General features: G+C 32.0%; 1 protein-coding gene across 12 annotated transcripts in view; it reads left to right on the top strand.

The window, feature by feature from the left end:
• LOC143073245 (leucine-rich repeat-containing protein 71-like) overlaps window positions 1–19,859 on the top strand; it is a 54,652-nt gene that overhangs the window by 4,153 nt on the left and 30,640 nt on the right. Inside the window, exon 1 of one of the 12 annotated variants that reach the window (XM_076248639.1) lies at window positions 7,175–7,522. The exons of 8 other annotated variants lie outside the window; for them this stretch is intronic. In XM_076248639.1, coding sequence (XP_076104754.1) covers window positions 7,485–7,522 — 38 coding nt within the window. In that variant the 5' untranslated portion in view covers window positions 7,175–7,484. Of the gene's footprint in view, window positions 1–7,174; window positions 7,523–9,327; window positions 9,390–13,632; window positions 13,677–16,141; window positions 16,289–19,859 lie in introns of those variants that run through there. 3 more of the 12 variants (XM_076248637.1, XM_076248633.1, XM_076248636.1) reach the window with 3 other exon arrangements.

Genomic DNA, 19,859 nt, shown 5'->3' with positions numbered 1-19,859 from the left:
AATTTATATGAATCAACATTTTTTTTTATAGGCATCTGATAATTAAAATTCCTCCTTAATGGCCACAGAAAAATGAAAAATGTAATAATTCTCAGAAGCATATTCATTTATCCTACAGTTCATTTTATAATATTTTAAAAGTATTGAGTCCATATGGTTGATCAAGTTAATATTGATTACGATAACATGTACTCCGGTATATGATTTAAAGAAGTTATTGGCTATACACGTTTCAGTGCAACATAAGCAGTACAACACAATAAACAAGTTAACATTTAAAAGTCAACCTGACCCAATACTGGCTGAAAATATGTTTATCCATTTTAAACTAGAGTGAAATATAAAAAGAAAAGACAGAGAATATACTACTAAAATAAATGTAGGACACAATTTTTCATCCTAGCCCATATCAAAATCAAATGGTAGCTCCTTAAGATCAATAGTTTGCAGAACAAAGTATTTGTAATTGACCAAGTGGATGTAAAGCAATATTGGTAATAGTTCTTGGGTAATTCCGGACAACACTGTATCGTTATAAAAAGTTGGTAAATTAATGTATGTTCATCTACGAGCCATTCATATTAGTTAAAATCACAGGATCTACTATCCCACTTATTTTGGCAAATCGATTTACAATCGATATATGTATTTGTCAGCTGTCGCTAAACGTAAACGCTTTCAGAGATTTTTTAAAATGGGTTTTCAGTTGCCATTGATAAAAATTGGCTTATCGACAAGCCATCTTCTTTTTTTCTCTTTGTGGAAATATCGCGTTTCTGTCTTTTCTACTAAAATGTTCATACATTGATGTGACCAAGGAGGTTATATGACCTCCGTGATGTGACAGTTAATTTTATACAAGAAAAACAATCTCCTTTGATCAAAATTAGAACTTATGAACACATAAGAATGAAATCGTTGCTGTTAAAAAATAAGATGGCATCTATCTTAGGCGATGAATTAGTTGATCCAAATATTTTCAAAACTGTGTTTTAATCATATCAATCAGTTATCAAAAATAAAGTAATACCCTATATTTCAAAGTACGCCTAAGGTCTCGTGTTGATGTCTCAAAACATGATTATTCACTGGGGTAAAGCTGATGACCGTAACTGCATTCACGGTCATCCCAAGATGTCGGATGAAAAATTAGGTCAGTTTTTGTATTGTCTGTTAAAGTGTTTCTATATCATTTTCTTTACAAATCATACATTGAAACGATGTAAATTTATAAAAGAATCACTCGAAAATCACTAATTACTTCCGAGAAATGTGCATTAAACGGGAAATTCGATTTGAAAAAATCGTTAAGATGACCGTAAATCATAATCAAAATATTTTCAAGATGACCGTAACATAAAACAAGGATGACCGTGATTGGTAAAAAGATGACCGTAACTTGTAAAGGATGACCGTAATTTGTAAAGACTGACTGTAATTTATATAGGACGACCGTAACTTTTATAGGATGACCATCAATTCTAAGAAATATCCGTATTGTATTCAAAGCTTTTTTGTTGAGTTTGTCGATCTCAATAGGGGCTCGGCTAGCGGATATAAATATGTTTCATAAATTTCTTTTTTAAAACTATAATATAATTGGCCATATTTAGAATTTATAACAATGATAGTAAATTGCATATTTCTCGTAAACAATGAAATATTTATTGATATCGACGTTAAAATTTTAATACAAATTTACAGCGAAATTTGAAGAAACATGAATGTGTCCCTAGTACACGGATGCCTCACCTACACTATCATTTTCTATGTTTAGTGGACTATGAAAATGGGATAAAACTGTAATTTGGCATTAGAATTAAAAAGATCATTCCATAGGGAAAATGTGTACTAAGTTTCAATTGTATTTAACTTGAAGCTGGACAAACGGACAAACAAACAGACGAACGGACGAACGTACGCACAGACCAGAAAAACATAATGCCAATAAATGGAGCATTAAAAACATTAATAATACATACGAATATTTGGTAATCGAGCCCATGTGTATGGGTTCAGAGGAAGCAGATTAAAATCTTAATTTGTCTTGATATATGCAGGCGGAAACTCTTTTGAAATAGAACAAAAGAATCGAAGCTCTGTGTTTATCGAGAAAGCGATAAAAGTTAACTGTAATGTTTGACATAGTAACAAAATTTAAAAAAGTTAATAGAAAGAAATAAAACGACAATTTTCTTATTTTAAAAACACCATTTGCATAGGTTTTCAATGTATCTATTACATAGTAATGCAAAACAATAAGATATCAAGTCGACGACATGGTTCTTATCGGGGCCTTTTATAGCTGACTATGCGGTATGGGCTTTGCTCATTGTTGAAGGCCTTACGGTTACCTATAGTTGTTAATGTTTGTGTCATTTTGGTCTTTTCTGGATAGCTGTCTAATTGGCAATAATACCACATCTTCTTTCTTATATATAGTATCTATAAGTTGGATGTAGAAAATGCATACATTATTAACCTCCGATTTGTTTTATCACGGACGGAGAACATATCAATCTTTTAGTTAAGAAATTTTCGTGTCCGCCCTTCCATTATGTGAATCAAGAAAAAATTCCCCAAAACAGGTAACGATTGTATCGAAAAGAGAAAAATCGAGTGCACCTTTTTATGTTAGGGCATGTTTGGGGTGTATATTTTGTCTTTAAAACGTACAGAGCAAGAGTATTTTATATAGCATCTTGCTTCAGATTTTTATCTTTATTATATATCAAAGCTACAGGTTGACTTTATAACGTTAAAAAATGACAGTACGAAAAGATGAAATATATGGGTCAATTGAGATACCTATCTAATGAATCACAAAAACAGAGTAGGTGTGTTCGAATAGCTATTTTTTCTAAAAGTACTTGACGACAGTCTTTTAATTTGGATGATGAAAATGTGTGTGTGATAACTAGGGTTTATAATCTTCAACCACTGAAAATGTTTAGTCTGCCCTTCCACGAAATATTTAATTAGAATTTTTTTAAATGCTTAAGGTTTATGTACCCTTCTGTAGCCATTTTTGTATAAATATAATGAATAATATAGATAAGCCATTTTGTACATATTCCAAGGGGAAACTTGATGCAAAGCATTATTTTTTACTGTTCCATTGCATTTAATAGAAAAAGAGGACTTTGTGGCAAATAAATAAAGATTTTTATAGAAAATCCACAGCCTTTGAAAAATGTGTATCATTAAAAGGAATCCCAAAAACAAAACAAAAATCTTTTGTCGAGCAGTTGAAGGCTGTGCACTGCATGTCTTTTGGCAAATTCATTTTAAAAATTGAACTCTCTACTTTAAAAAAGATACATTTGTTTGAAGCACGTCTTATTTTCTTCTACCTATAGGATAAAACTTTCATATTAATATGTGTATACCAACACGATTAATCATTTGATACAAAAAGATAGTTATATAAATACGGATATTTCTTAGAATTGAGGGTCATCCTTTAAAAGTTACGGTCATCATTTACAAATTACGGTCATCTTAAAAGCAGTTACGGTCAGCCTTGTTATGAATCGCTGATTCTGTTACGGTCATCTCGATTGTGATTTACGGTCATCTTGGCGATTTTTTCAAATCGAATTTCCCGTTTCATGCACATTTCTCAGAAGTAATTAGTGATTTCCGAGTGATTCTTTTATAAATTTACATCGTTTCAATGTATGATTTGTAAAGAAAATGATATAGAAACACTTTAACAGACAATACAGAAACTGACCTAATTTTTCATCCGACATCTTGGGATGACCGTGAATGCAGTTACGGTCATCAGCTTTACCCCAGTGATTATTCACGATCACCATATTAAGAAGTTTTAATTTACTTCTTAAACCTGTTGTTATTGTTCCTTTACGATATGTCCACCCAGCATTAAATTGAATTTTGTACTGTTGATTAGTTACTTTTAATTCTGAGTACAATTATTGTTGGGATTTAAACGTACTTACTGACGTTGGTTCATATTAAAGTCAACAGATCGACAAATGTTAAAGTTTCCTCACAAAATTTCTGTTCCTTTCTTAAATTTTATTTGAAGAAAATGATATGGTTTACACTCGTTATATATTCGAATTCTAAAAAAGAAAATTAAAAAGAGATGCGTGATCATGTGTATGTATAAAGACAAGTACTGTTAAAATGAATAAGATGTGCATTTGAAAGAAGTATATGTCTCTGATTATAGCATGTAGCTATAAAGAGGTGTTTGTGCTCAAAATTCCAATTTGATCGCCAGGTGAAAATCAGTATATATATATCTTTATATGCATTGTAAAAATTGAGTCGTATAAATGGGGAAATGGTTCCACCAACGTAAGGCATTTGAAATTACTAATTTGTGCATGTTTTATGATTGTGAATGTTTATGCACCTGACATGAATTTAGCCTTTTATTTTTTCAAACCTTTTCAAGTCATATTGTTCCTCACTTTTCAACTTATTGATATATCTCTAAATTGAAACGATCAAGACTGTGCATCAATAAAATTGAGAATGGAAATTGGGAATGTGTCAAAGAGACAACAACCTTACCAAACAACAGAAAACATCCGGAGACCACCAATGGGTCTTTAAGCGAGAAAATCAATATTCAATATTGTTACTACTAGCACTGGATCGATACCAGTGCTAGTAAAATATAAGTACCCATGGGATCATCAGTTTAGTAGTTAGTACCCATGGGATCATCAGTTTAGTAGTTAGTACCCATGGGATCATCAGTTTAGTAGTTAGTATCCATGGGATCATCAGTTTAGTAGTTAGTATCCATGTGATCATCAGTTTAGTGTTAGAATCCATGGGATCATCAGTTTAGTGTTAGAATCCATGGGATCATCAGTTTAGTAGTTAGTATCCATGGGATCATCAGTTTAGTAGTTAGTATCCATGGGATCATCAGTTTAGTAGTTAGTAACCATGGGATCATCAGTTTAGTGTTAGAATCCATGGGATCATCCGTTTAGTGTTAGAATCCATGGGATCATCAGTTTAGTAGTTAGTATCCATGGGATCATCAGTTTAGTAGTTAGTAACCATGGGATCATTAGTTTAGTAGTTAGTACCCATGGGATCATCAGTTTAGTAGTTAGTATCCATGGGATCATCAGTTTAGTAGTTAGTATCCATGTGATCATCAGTTTAGTGTTAGAATCCATGGGATCATCAGTTTAGTGTTAGAATCCATGGGATCATCAGTTTAGTAGTTAGTATCCATGGGATCATCAGTTTAGTAGTTAGTATCCATGGGATCATCAGTTTAGTAGTTAGTAACCATGGGATCATTAGTTTAGTAGTTAGTATCCATGTGATCATTAGTTTAGTGTTAGAATCCATGGGATCATCAGTTTAGTAGTTAGTATCCATGGGATCATCAGTTTAGTAGTTAGTATCCATGGGATCATCAGTTTAGTAGTTAGAATCCATGGGATCATCAGTTTAGTAGTTAGTAACCATGGGATCATCAGTTTAGTAGTTAGTTTCCATGGGATCATCAGTTTAGTAGTTAGTATTCATGGGATCATCAGTTTAGTGTTAGAATCCATGGGATCATCAGTTTAGTAGTTAGTACCCATGGGATCATCAGTTTAGTGTTAGTACTTCGGTACTGACGAAAGGCACCGAAATGACATATGTAAAACAGCTCAAAAAGAGATAACTAGCGGCCAGATTTATGTACAAAACAATTAACGAAAAACAAATGTTTTACATACAGCAACAAACGACAACCACTTATTAAATTACAGATTCCTTTCTAAGGACAGGCACACTAAATAATGTTACGGGGTTAAACCGGCATGCTTGTTTTTCATTATTGTTGTATATATACATAATATATACTTGGGTCTTTGTTTTTTTGTTTTGTTTCAATTATTTTATATTTTATCAATGTCTGAAGGCCGTCATTTGCTTACATCTTCGTCGTTTCGTCTCTTTTGTATAGTTGTGACACTGGCAGCCAAATGACATCTTCTTGTTTTCATATTTCAATCACTGTTATTAAAGTCCTGCATGCAAACTGCACGAAACGCTGCAATTGGATAAGTAGCTTTAAAATGCTGACATTGTTTATTTTCAATTCAGGTATTATATAAATTCAATTTACCCCAAAATTGAACTGTGTTTCTCTTTATATATTGTTTTCGCTGCGTGCTATAGTAAATCACTGTTTACATTGTATTACAGTTTTAAATTAAGTTAATTTAATCTTTTCAAACAAATGTTTTAAAAATATTGATGTTGCTTAATTCATCAAGAGACACATTTTACTGATTTGTCAAAATGTTATGAAATTGTTTTTAGTTTGACCAAATTAACAAATAATCTGGTCAGTGTTTCATTGGCCTTCCGGGCGTATTATTCATTAATTGTTACATCTGTCGAACTATATTTCATAGACCGAATATGATTTGCTATATCAATATCAAAACTTACATAAAAATCAAAACTCCACTTCACACACGGATGGATAGTTAGGAGAGACGATTTTATTTTCAAACGATAGAAAGCATTTCTAGGAAGGCGATTGTCTAGTGGACTTTTATTGATGAGCAAGATTGTATACATTGCGATTTTTTTCTTTTATAAGACCGACATCATCAAACGGTAGTAGCCTAAAGAAAAATCTATGAATTTCAATAAATTCCAACAATTCTCTAGTGAGATTCATTTCTTTCCCAATGATCCTTGTGACATATCACTTGAAGGAATATATCTATAATTAATATGAACTTAAATTTTAAACAATATAATAATATTGTCAAGAAAAAGTGTTATTAGTGTATCGAAGGAAGTTTATTGGATGTGAGCAAGTTCTAATTATACAATATTACAAAAGATTCTGGATACAGAAATTCAGTTCATGCACTTAAAAGTGTAATACATTTATTTAACATTCATAAATTGAAATACGTATGCTTTGAATGGGCTCAACATTATTTCTAGTTATAAATCTAAAATTGTTCATTTCATAACCGTCGTGAGCAGCTAAGGAACTGAAGTACATATAGCATTTTAACAAGATGGATTTTAAACATTTTTGTTGAGATGATTAGTTGTAATTGATGATTTTAATTTTAAATCTTTAAATATCATAAGTAGAAGATTTTATAAGGACGATTACATTATATACCTATATATACATATTAGTTTATAAAAAGTGCATGGAAAATAGACTTAACGATGTTCGAGAAGATCTGATATATATTTATATAGTAACTGTTCTAGCTTGTGATACCACAGTGACAGAAATAATAGCCAAAAATAAGAAATATCGAAGAAAACGCAAATACTTGGCTTTTATGTCCGTCTATCCTGATTTAACAGCTGTCAATTCTGATTTGACATGAGAAGATTATAATTGGCAGCCAAGAGATAGATAATAATAGACAGTGTTCTATTTCAAAAATAACATAGTGAAAATTAAAATAAATCTTTCGTTTAGTATGAGAATACACTAGAATCATTCAGTCATGAAGGGAATGGCAAACCCCAAAACGTCCTTTCAGAGGTAAGATTTATTTTCTGATTATAATTTTGTTCATGAAATATTTTAACTCTTTGGTCGTGTATTTCCCAGTTATTGAAATAGTAAATCGGTCAAAGCTTGTATTAACAATTTTTTGACATGGCGTTAAAAAAGTGAAGGCGTTCATTTTCACTGAGAACTCTGAAAATGATTCTTGACCTTTTTTTTTAACAATTATTTTAAAATTTTAAAAATATTGACCGATCCACAAGGATGCATTTCATCAAACTGTAGCTCTTGTTACAACAAAATAGTAAAGTCGTAAAACTATTTGGTCCATAAATGCCACTTAACCAGTTTTTGTAATGTTCACATGTATTATGTTCACAATAAATAGTGTCTCAAACTTTATAATAAAATTTGATTTGAAAAGTTAGTAAGAAAACATAGCAGTCTATTATTATATACCTTAAAGATTCCGGAAAAGTGTTGTAAAGTACTCTTTGCCCGATGTATTGATAGTTCAAAAAAGTTCGAGAGTTTGGCTAACTCGGATTTTGTGCTTAGAGCTTAGAATGCGCTAAATGTATCTGTCCTGTTGAAAGAAACGATAATCACCGCGCCATGATTCTTGTTAGTGATAATGACGAAAGAACCAGACAGCAGCTTCCCTCTTTTTATATTCATGTTTAATAAACAATATTATATTCTAGAAATAAAATCTCGGTTTCCGTGATTCAATAGGCATTACCTGTAAGCGATAGATTCCGAAAAAAAAAAATTAGGCTCAAGCGGTGAAGCATCAGACACATCACCAAGCGGTCATATGTATCATACGTGTTCATTCATACATACATGCGCCACGTTAAAATGTATTAAGACTATCAATAATAGAAATCCAATAATGATTTGTTGGGGAATACGTTAGCATTGATTGTAATATTTGTTTTCATTTAATCTGTCTATTTATATTGCAATAGCTTGTAAATAAATATTTACTGTGAAACGTGCACCATTATATGGCAAATTGTAGTTTTTTAACACACATTTTTTCTTCTTCTAAAATAACATTCTGATCCCCAATTTGATGAAAAAAAATTTGTGGTTAAGCAAATGATAACAAAAAATATTCTGAATGCATATTTCCTCCATACCTTACATATCTAGTGTTAATTTTTGAAAACAAACTAATTTTATTTAGAGCGTTGAAAAAGTAAATAAATTTGTTCAAGTTTAAGTGTCTTTAAAAAGTACATAGTGAGCAGTGGTCGTTACATACAAACGTTCACCTAAATTGTACCAGTCATTGGATGAATTTAATGTGTCAATCAATGGCCACAGCCACACTGTTTTGAATTTCATTCTATTTGAAATACTAAGGATTTTCTCATCCCAGGCATAGATTACCTGAGCCGTATTTGGCACAACTGAATTTTAAAATTTTGGGTCATCAATAATTCTCTTCAACGTTGTACATGTTTGGCTGGATCCGGCCCTGCGTTGAAACCATATAGTCCCAACCAGTCGCTGTTTTCAGAATAATATATATATAACTCGTCTAAACATCAATCCAACAATGTTAGATCTGTAAATTTGCTTTCGCAATTATATATATATATCTATATATATACAATTAACTCGTCTAAACATCAACCCAACAAAGTTAGATCTGTTAATTTGCTTACGCAATTCTTTTGTTCGTCCCTCGCCGGGATTCGAACCTATGCTACTGAGATATATATATATATATATATATATATATATATATCATATATAACCTTCGTAGGTTATACTCGTGACCATTTGGAAATCTGATGACGTCATTCTTTGTGACGTCATTTCAACGTCAAGAAGTCTAGAAAATGGAAAAAGTCATGAAGACCGCTTTACGTACAGCAGTTTTAGATAGGTATGCTAAATATATTGATTTAGTAATGTGTGTGTTTCATCGACTAATGCATAATGCATGCATGCGAATTCAGACGTGGGTTCATGTGTGCTCGGCATTTTTTCACCTTTGATTACGGACACTGCCCTGGGATTTTCTACTTTTCTTAAGCCCTGGATCCGCCCCTTGGTTAAGTTATCGTGTTCTTTTCCCTGAAATGATGATATATTCGATAAACTGTTCGCCGGGTATAGAGTTTTTCAGTTTCATCATATTCACAACTTAATATGTATATACTTCGCCGAACGCAGCTTGATATGACCGCAGAGGTTAACCCTTGAACCGTTGGGACAGAAATGGACACACTATTCACGCTTGATACAGGTCTGAATTTTGAATGTAATTAAATATTTGACACATAATAGGTTTTTGACACAGAATAAGTTTATAACTGTAGTCAAAGAACTTAAAATTGGTTTTATGATTTGAATTTATACTTAATTTTTTGCGAATTGCCCCATCCCGTCCAAAAATTACAAAGGTTATCCCCCCCCCCCCTTTTTGTTGTTGTTGATTTTTTGCAATACACTACGCTGTTGCATATTGACCCCAACACGAAAAAGAAAAGAAAAATGTATCCCACACTTTTTTGACCCAAAAAAAAGTATATGAAGAAATTTTCTTTTTAATTTCTGATATCTGATTGGAGAAAATTTTTTCTCTACACATAATTTTAAAGCAGTGTAAGGGAAGTAATCAAACATTATGTTTGGATTACCTCAATATATTTGGATTACCTTCCTTACAATGGTTTCAAATTGTCTTAATTGGCTATTAACCAAGAAACCCTTGTTTTTCTCTCTTTTTTGCTTGTTATAAGACTTTTTTCAAATGGATTACAATTATAAATGTAAAAGATTTATAAAAAGAAAAATGGGGGCAATTTTTTTAAGGCATTCAAATGGATAAAACCAAAGGACTTCGAAAATCTACCCAAAAAACCAAAACATGGCAAGCAAACATCTGTAAACACAAGTTAATGTCAACAAAAATGTTTATTTGGACCTCCGTTTTGGCCACTAATTCCTAAACAGTTGAGATCATAACCCCAAAAATCAATCCAAACTTTTCTGTAGTGGTTATAAACCTTGTGTTAAATTTTAATTGATTTCTATTTACTTATACAAACGTTATTATCCGGAAACCATCAGTCTTCAGCAAGGATTTGTATAGTAAGAAGGATTGGAATCTCACGGTTTATCGTAAGACTTCTTACTATACAAATCCTTGTCTTCAGTGACGCTGACGACGACGACGACAACGTGATAGCAATATACGACCAATATTTTTATAAATTTTTTTTGCAGTCGTATTAAAACATATAGATTTATACACATATATAATTGTGCATTTCTGATCATTTAACTCTCAATAAATATCTTCTGAATCAGATTACTCGGGACTGCAATTAAGATATGTTATGAACCAGTATTTTGCAAGGAGAACCAAATATCTTAGAAGTATACTGTTCATTGCATTTTTTAAATCTTTTTTATAGAATTTTGATGGGACGTATTGTGGTATACAAATGTCCGGCGTCGGTCCGTCTGTCTGTCCGGCGTAAACATGTCGCACCGTAAATTGAGAACGACTCTTCCAAATTTCATGAAACTTAATATGGTTGTTCCGTATGATGGTCAAACGATCTGTATATTTTTTGGTGAAAATAAGATTATAACTTTTTGAGTTACGGTACTTTGTAACTAAAACAGGGGTGTGGTTTTTTTTACATGTCGCGCCGTATCTCAAAAACGATTTATGATAACTGCTTAAAACTTTACGCACTTCTTAGTTATATTAATCTTAAGATCTGAATAATTTTTGGTGATGATTCAAAAATTTATTTTTGAGTTATTGAGTATTTTGTAAAAAAGGGGGATGGGGTATTTACATGTCGCTCCGTATCGCAAAAACGATTTATAATTATTACTTAAAACTTTACACATTTCTTAGTTATATTAATCTAAAGATCTGTATACCTTTTGGTTTTTATTCAAAATTTTATTTTAGAAATATTGAGTTTTTTGTAAAAAAAAAAATAGGGGGGAGTTCACATGTCGCGCTGTATCTCAAAAACAAATTTATGATTATTGCTTAAAACTTTACACGCTTCTTAGTTATATTTATCTTAAGATCTGTATTCTTTTTGGTGATGATTTAAAATTTTGTTTTAGAGTTATTGAGTTTTTTGTTAAAAAAAGGTGGGTTTTCACATGTCATGCTGTATCCCGGAAACTATTTATTATTATTGTACACAAGACGACGGGTGTATCGTGCGCTCATGGCGCAGCTGTTTATTATTAATGTTGGTCAGCGATGTTATTCGAAATAGAGCCTTTTTCAACTGATTTGTATAGTTCGTTCTTATGTTGTTCTGTTACACCACTGTCCCAGGTTAGAGGGAGGGTTGAGATCCCGCTAACATGTTAAAACCCGCCACATTCTGTATATATGTGTCAGGAGGAGCCTGTATTTAAGTGGTCGTTTGTTAATGTGTTACATGTTCGTTTTTCGTTCGTTTGTTGTACATAAATCAGGCCGCTAGTTTTCTCGTTTAGAATGTTTTACGTTTATCAATTCGGAGCTGAATCAATTTAAATTTACGGCATAATAAATTTAAGTAGGTTTGATCGAGAAATCGAAAAATAACGGGAATTCGGCACTGTGTGTCATTTTTCAAAAAAAATAGTTAAGTAACGTGGCTTGTGTTATATTAAGGTATATAGGGGCGGGGAAATTCTGAGACAAGTGCCTGTGTTAAACACCTACAATGAAATGCTTTAAACTGCATTTTCCATATCTGTTAGATACGTACTCATGTAAAAATGCCAAATTCTGAAAATCGATGCCAATAATGACTCTATCATGACATATATAAGCTAGCGTAATATGGCACTTAGGTGTTGTAGAAAGCTAACTATTTCATTTAAAAGGTAATTAAGCTTTTTTTAAACTGAGTACTGACTATAAAGTGACACCTTGCTAATGTTCTTCAGAAGGAAATGAACGCGAGGCATATATCATATATACAATTTTTTTCTGTTATTCTGTAAACATTTAATTTTCACCCCTTTTTTCTCTAATCTTCAAAAAATTAACCCCTTTTTTCTCTAACCTTCATTTTTTTGCCCGTTATTCTCTAATCTTCATTTTTTAAGGGCATTATTCTTTAATCATTCAAACCCATCCAAACCCTCATAACTTGACTTCAACAACTGTTTCAATTTGTTTGCGGGACACTATCAATTATGACTGTATTCGGTAATTTCCGATAAAAAAATTCCGAAGTTTACCGAATGAACCACCACCATCACATACACCAATCATCATAATCACCATCACTGATCATCACCTTCATCAGCAAAAAACGAATAATGTTGTGACCACTTCATATAAATAAATGTTGTGATCACTGCATATAAATTAAATGTTTGGACCACTGCGTATAATATTGTGAGCACTTCATATAATATTGTGAGCACTGCATATAATGTTGTGAGCACTGCATTTAATGGTGTGACATCTGCATGTAATGGTGTGAGCACTGCATATAATGCTGACCCAATCATGGCGTTCCATAATAAACTACTGACTGTATAACACATTAGCCTTTCAAGACGTTCTTATTAGTTTGACCAGCTCGACATGTCACATAGGCTATAACTGTGAAAACAAGAACAAAATTAAATTAAACTAGAAAATAAGGATTTTTCCTACAGAGTTTTCTACCATTATTTTCTCCATCAAGTATGAACCTCCTTTGTGTTGATTCGCCTGAGAAAAAATAAAACCAAATTCAAACTTATAGGGAAGTGTAAAATGAAATACAATACGTTTTGTATAATACAATAAGCATCCATTTTGAAAAAGGTTAACAAAATATCAATGTTTTTCGTAGTTTGTGCATGTTCACAATATTCGAAACACTACTTTTGTTTGAATTTAAGGCATTTCAATATTCACGTGTCAGAATGTGCATTAAAAGATCAATGCATGGCGTTAAAAGGGTGTCAGATTAAAAGGATTAGGTTAAGTCAAGTCTATCAACAAAAGATCATACAAGCTTCAGAAATATGTAAAGGCCTGATACACTTCATGTAATGAGCGATCTTTTGATCGATAACCCTCAGTCCAGTAATCGCTTCTGACTTAAAGTAAAATAACTTGAATGCATATATATCTGAGTGAATGCATGTATGTAAATTTTAAATACGAAGTAATGTCGACAAGCAGAGCAACGTTTAACAGGTTAGTTAATATATGTATTCAAAATCTATAGCTTTGGTATTTCACGGCGTATAAGTGTCCACGTGTCTAAAAAGTATATACAGTTGCATGGGGTCTCATTGGGGGGTTCTGATCCCGAATCCCGCTAATTGTTTTGTCAGATTCCCGTATTCCTATTTTTCACTACATATGTAGAAATCAATTCTCATTATTTTGTAATTTCCCGTGTCCCGCTAGACTTCATTTCCCGTTTTCACGGCACAATTAATCATTTTAATTTCACGTGTCACGCTTACAAAAAATCGGCAATGATATCCCGTGTCACGCTTAGACCCCAATGAGACTCACTTGCATAAGGTTGTTGCATTTTATATCATAAAAATACTTGGTAAACATAATGTACATGTTTGAACAAAATATACTTTAGATATAGTGTCGGAAGATCACACATTTTATTTGTACCAGCTCAAGAAATGGTAAGAATAGCTAGCCTCGCCGCCAAGTTTTCTTCTGTTTCGAATCGACTACAATCAAGTTGGTTTTTTTTAAATGTTAGTTAATGTGTTTTTTCTTCAATTCAACATTGGTGCTAAACCATCATTTGTTTTTATATTATTTTCAATTGTTGTTTTGATTTTATAGCTCATCTTTCCAAACCAACTCTGCGTCCATCTCTGTCGTCTGTTGGTCTGTTAACATTTTCAAAGATCATCGTTTCCGAAACTATAACCAATTAAAATGCCATGATCAATCCTTGTAGCGTGCGTTGATAATATTTTTGAATTGTATTTTAGTCATTGACAAACATCAGATCACCCTTTGCTTAAAAGGAAATATAAGCTTAGGTTAGAATGCACGCAACTGCCTATACTCAAAACCCGTCATATATACTGAATGCCTATAGAAACGCAACACGTCAATTTTTCAAGACAACTTTGGTCCAGGATACTAAATAGGCTACTGTATCAGGTTGTTGACCGTCTTTTTTAAATTTAGAAACTTGCGATTTGTCCAATTGGGACCAACATCAAAACTCGCAAAATTTCATGCAAATGTTATCAAACCGGTGATACCTTCCCAGCCCCTGCAATTAAAACCGGATTCAAATAAGGAGGCTTCATATCCCACAATTATTCCCTTACGTTTGATTGAGGATTATGGACGAATAATGACTTCAATATTGTTGATGTTTTAAATTTGCACTGAGTAGTATGTGGTTGGGCGTTTACTTCCAATAGCTCGTTCTATGCTACATATACAATTGAACAAAATTGTGAAATATATGTTAGGATAAAATTGAGAATGGAAATGGGGAATGTGTCAAAGAGACAACAACCCGACCAAATAAAAAACAACAGCAGAGGGTCACCAACAGGTCTTCAATGTAGCGAGAAATTCCCGCACCCGGAGGCATCCTTCAGCTGGCCCCTAAACAAATATATACTAGTCCAGTGATAATGAACGCCATACTAATTTCCAAATTGTACATATACTAGGTTGATGATTGATTGTTGTTTCATAAACGTACAGTGGCAAATATTGCATATATATACATATTAAGGACGAGAACAAGTTAACAATAAATACAAAAGGTAGTTTCTTTAATAGTGGTCAACCTGGATGAAAAGAGGGAATTTAGATTAAATGTCCTAATTCTGATTGGACATGTGTTGCTGCGAATTTAATCATCCCACACAGCAAACCAGACGCCTCACTGTGTTAACGGTTTCACCGCGATTGGCGTATTTTTTTTATTTTTTTTTTTAATAAATCATTACATGTGTATTATGTCGGATGAACACTACAATATGATACAATGATATAACCGGATGGAAAGAGTTACTTTCGTGCAATATGATGATTGCATTTTTTATTAAGTGGGTTTTTTTTTGTGTGGAAAAAGCTCGTTATACACCTTGAACATATCCCCTTTTAAATAGAATCTTTACTTTAATCGAAATTCATGCAAATTTAATATCTATATTTAGTTTGCAAGTTTTTAAGAAAATGTCTGTACATTCTTATTAAAAAGTTAAATGGGAAGAAAAATGTTAGGTTAAATCTTCCAAAAACAATGGTAACATTCGAGGCAAAAAAAGAAGGATAATAAATTAATATCCAACCTGCCTTGATCTTACAGAAATCGCTAATTCACAAATCTATATGTATTTCATAGAAACGCTTTCGATATCTTCATTGCCTTAATTAATATTAGTAAAGAAAAACTTTTCCTGCATGTAATGGTGCATAAATATGGAACTATAATATTCTAACTTTTATTTAATTAACGCATATAAGTTACACATAAATTTCATTTTCTATATTAGCTACATTAATTTTTATTTAAATTTACAAAGCAAAATCCGTGAAATTGATATGAAATCCTTCTGGGTTATCGCCATCTACATTATAAACCTATTTACTTAAGAAATAACAGCGAATAATCGATGAAAACGATAGGGAATGAAGTTTGTGACAGATCATACGTGATTCATTAATTCACAAATCCCGTTAAAAACAAACTTTAAATGTTGACATTGACTTCATTTTTTCTAAAAACAATTTGGATAATCTGAAATCATGGAGGAATCTCAGGCTAGTCAATCAGCATGGAAACGAAGCATGATTACTCGGTAAGTCTTAAAATTGTATTTTAAAAAAGATAAATTATCAAAAAAAAAAAAAAAAAAAAATAGTAACCAAAAATCTAGGGATCTTACATAGGAAGATGTATGGTATCATAAGTCAGTACATATTTGAACTTGTTGCGTGGGAAACGATATAGGTTATGATGGGAATTCGCCTATTTATGATATTTTTGGTATTTCAATGATTGTTTTTTTTTGGGGGGGGGGGGGGGGGGGTATTTTTGTTATCTTGTCCAGCAATTTGTCTCCTCCACACGTACGAGCATAAAATCCATTGTTGACGGTATTTGGAATAACTTGACGGCTTTATAATATAAAAATGGAACAACGTCAAATCATAAATGTTTCACTTTTTGTAAGATTCATCAGGAACATATATAATGTTAGATATACTGTTCCCAGGATTCATTCTGGAAAAGTGACAGGGCAAAATTATTAAAACGATTGAAAGAATTGTTATCCGAGTAAGGGAAATTAAAAAAGAAATCGGACTATTATTTTATTCTAATTTGGAGGTCAACAGCATTACATTGCTACAGCAGATAAGAAATGCCATTTCCTTCGGATTTCAAACTCCGTTTTTGTTTTCGCAACGATCGTGTTTTGCTTTTGCAACGGATTGATTCGAATTCATGTTTTTCGGACTTATATGTATACGTTCTAGGATAAATCGTCAGTCGTGTGTAAATTTGACTGTAGCGGTTTGTGTGTTTTATTGCATGAGAGATGTGACTTAAATGATATGATAAATTGAATTGCATGCACTCTTATGGGGTGTGGGTGGGGGTTTAGAGTATAGAGAAAAGGGAACAAAAGCACAAATTATAGAGAGTTAAATGTGTTAAAAATATAAAGAATGAAGAATAATTAGAGAATAATGGATTAAAAGTATATAGAAAAGAGAAAATGACCTAGAAATAATAGAATACAGAAACAAAGAACCATCATCCAAACCCTCGTACATTTGTTACAGGATATAGGAATTGTGTGCGACAAATATATTCTATACATTTGTTTAACTAAAACTGGTTTACATTGGAAAGTTATTGCTTGCTTTAATGTTATTTAAAAGTAATTAAATGAAAATAAAATTTTATGATCTTAAAATCGTTTAATCAACCGACACGTTGTATTATTTTCTTCCACTGTCATTCTTTAAAAATTGAAAAAAATATTTTATGGCCTAATTCAAACTATGACGGGATATTTATTGTTTTGTCAAAGTTCTCAAAACGCCCTGCCCCACTTTTATTAACGTGGTCATTTTCGCCATTGAAACTGAATAGCACCTCCCCCTTTTTTCTCAGTTTAAAAAAAAACAAAAATAATAAATAACAGTATTTGAATTATATATTTGAAATTCTATTATGCAGTGATCTTGTCTTGAAAATACAAATGTCATCAAATTTAAAAAAAAATATAAATATACCGTTCTGAAAAACTTTTATCGTTTTAAGTCACAGTTGTCAGTTCTGTAATGCGATCTCGATAAGGTCAACTTTTCACTTTTTAAAAGCACGTATAATTAATAGGTACTTTATATCCTATAAACAAAACATAGCTATGGTGTTTACACAGGGAACCTAGGAACTCTTATACCTCTACTAAATTCCATGACACGCCACGAGAGTATGTATAAATTATATCCGTGTATCACTAAATGCAAATAAAACAAGAAAAGACCACAAGTATGTTTGACTTGTCTTTTTAATTAATTTTTGTTGTTGATACGACATCTGGTGGAATTTTGACCATTACAGATGAACTGTCACTAAAACATCACTGCATTGTCGTGTTAAAAACTTTAACAGAACAATCGTGCCAAAGAACGTATCTAATGGACTCGGGGGGGGGGGGGGTAACTTCCTATTATTGGGTATATACATACGGGGATGTGCCAAAAATATGAATCATAATTTTGCGAGATTTTATATAAAAATGACCCTCCTTTTTAATGACATCCTATATTAAAATGCATTTACGTTTGATAACTGTGTATTGATTTGGGGTATGATCTACATATCATATATAAATATGCTATTGAGAACCTTACATTATTAATGGTCAATTATTAATATATTAAATTAAATCAATTCATTTGAAAGTTCACCTTTCAAACAAGATCCCAAATGAACCCCATAAATTTGTCTCTTCAATCATATATAAATAATTAAGGGTAGCTGGTATATTTATGAATTATGTGTGATGATGAGTTAGTGCTTATTAAAGCATGGTCATATTTTAAATATTGTATATAAGTATAGGTCATTCTTTCTTAAATATTGTATATAAGTATAGGTCATTCTTTCTTAAATATTTATATAACTATAGGTACTGAATTTCAGTGAATGTTATATTAAAATGGGTACGTTTTTTGAGGCAAAAATGGCACACCCCTACCAAAAAAATATCGAAGTTACCCCCCCCACCCCCCCCCCCCCGTGAATGGACTATAGTAAGATAGTTCCTGATTTCGAGGACCACAACGTTAAATTATATAGTCCATTTAATTTTTCAACTAATAAAAACGTTATCTTCCAAATTCTTCAGATATTATGCACCAAGCAGCATGATGCCATCATGGTGTTCCTATTATGCCGAAAAAGATTTTTTAAAAATGTATAATTTAAAACTACTTATTGATCGAAAGAACTATAATTGAAGTCTTCTTCATTTGATATTCTGAGACTGGAGAGCAGAAAGAGTTGTTTTTTAACGGAATATTCATTTTCGTGATCTTATGCTCCCATATTTTTTTTTTCGTCACGCTGAATTTTTTTTTTTTTAATTTTGTACTCAATTATTTTCTGTAATAGCTGTATCTAGTGTTGCTGGGTATTCATTTATTTTCATCCCGTCCTGAACAAGATTATAGAATCATTATAGTCATGTTTAGGTCTTACCAGGTCAGAAAACGTTTGTTATAATCATTCTGCATTGTAAAAATTAAAAAGATACGTTTCTACGGTTTTCTCTGTATGTATTTTTATAGGTAAAAAAACGAATAAAAAAAAATTTTGCAAGCTCATCACTTTTAGATATTTTGTGCGTCCTGTCACTGCATGACTCTATAACCCTTTAGTAAATGACCCAAGTCGTGAATGTGGGTGTCCATTAGAAGATTCGACTCTTTTTTTTCATTGAATATGTCCACTCTGCAGAAATTTTAAAAATCAGCTCTTTGAAAAAATTCAACACTTGCTATTTCCATAGAACATATTTTATTTGGAGCAGACGAACAAACGTGACACCAAGGTTAACTATACAAATCCTTGGTGACACAATCCCTTTCAGAAATGTACATAGTTATATACGCCATACAAAAAGACTATATATATTTGATTAATTTTGCTGTATCTTAAAGTGTACTCGTATCCAACTGTTACTGTTTTAAAACATAATATATTCACTGGGGTAAATGTGATCTCCGTAACTTCGGTTAGTACTTACGTATATGGGACAACATCCCTAATGCGCCTCGAAATGAGGAACTCAAAAGTCACGTGTAAAGAAAAATCTCTGTGTAGTGAATTTGGACATGTTTCTATTTTTAACA

This window comes from Mytilus galloprovincialis, chromosome 4, assembly GCF_965363235.1.
Source record: "Mytilus galloprovincialis chromosome 4, xbMytGall1.hap1.1, whole genome shotgun sequence".
In the NCBI taxonomy this organism is placed as follows: Eukaryota; Metazoa; Mollusca; class Bivalvia; order Mytilida; family Mytilidae; genus Mytilus; species Mytilus galloprovincialis.
This window is presented reverse-complemented; position numbering and strand designations above follow the sequence as displayed.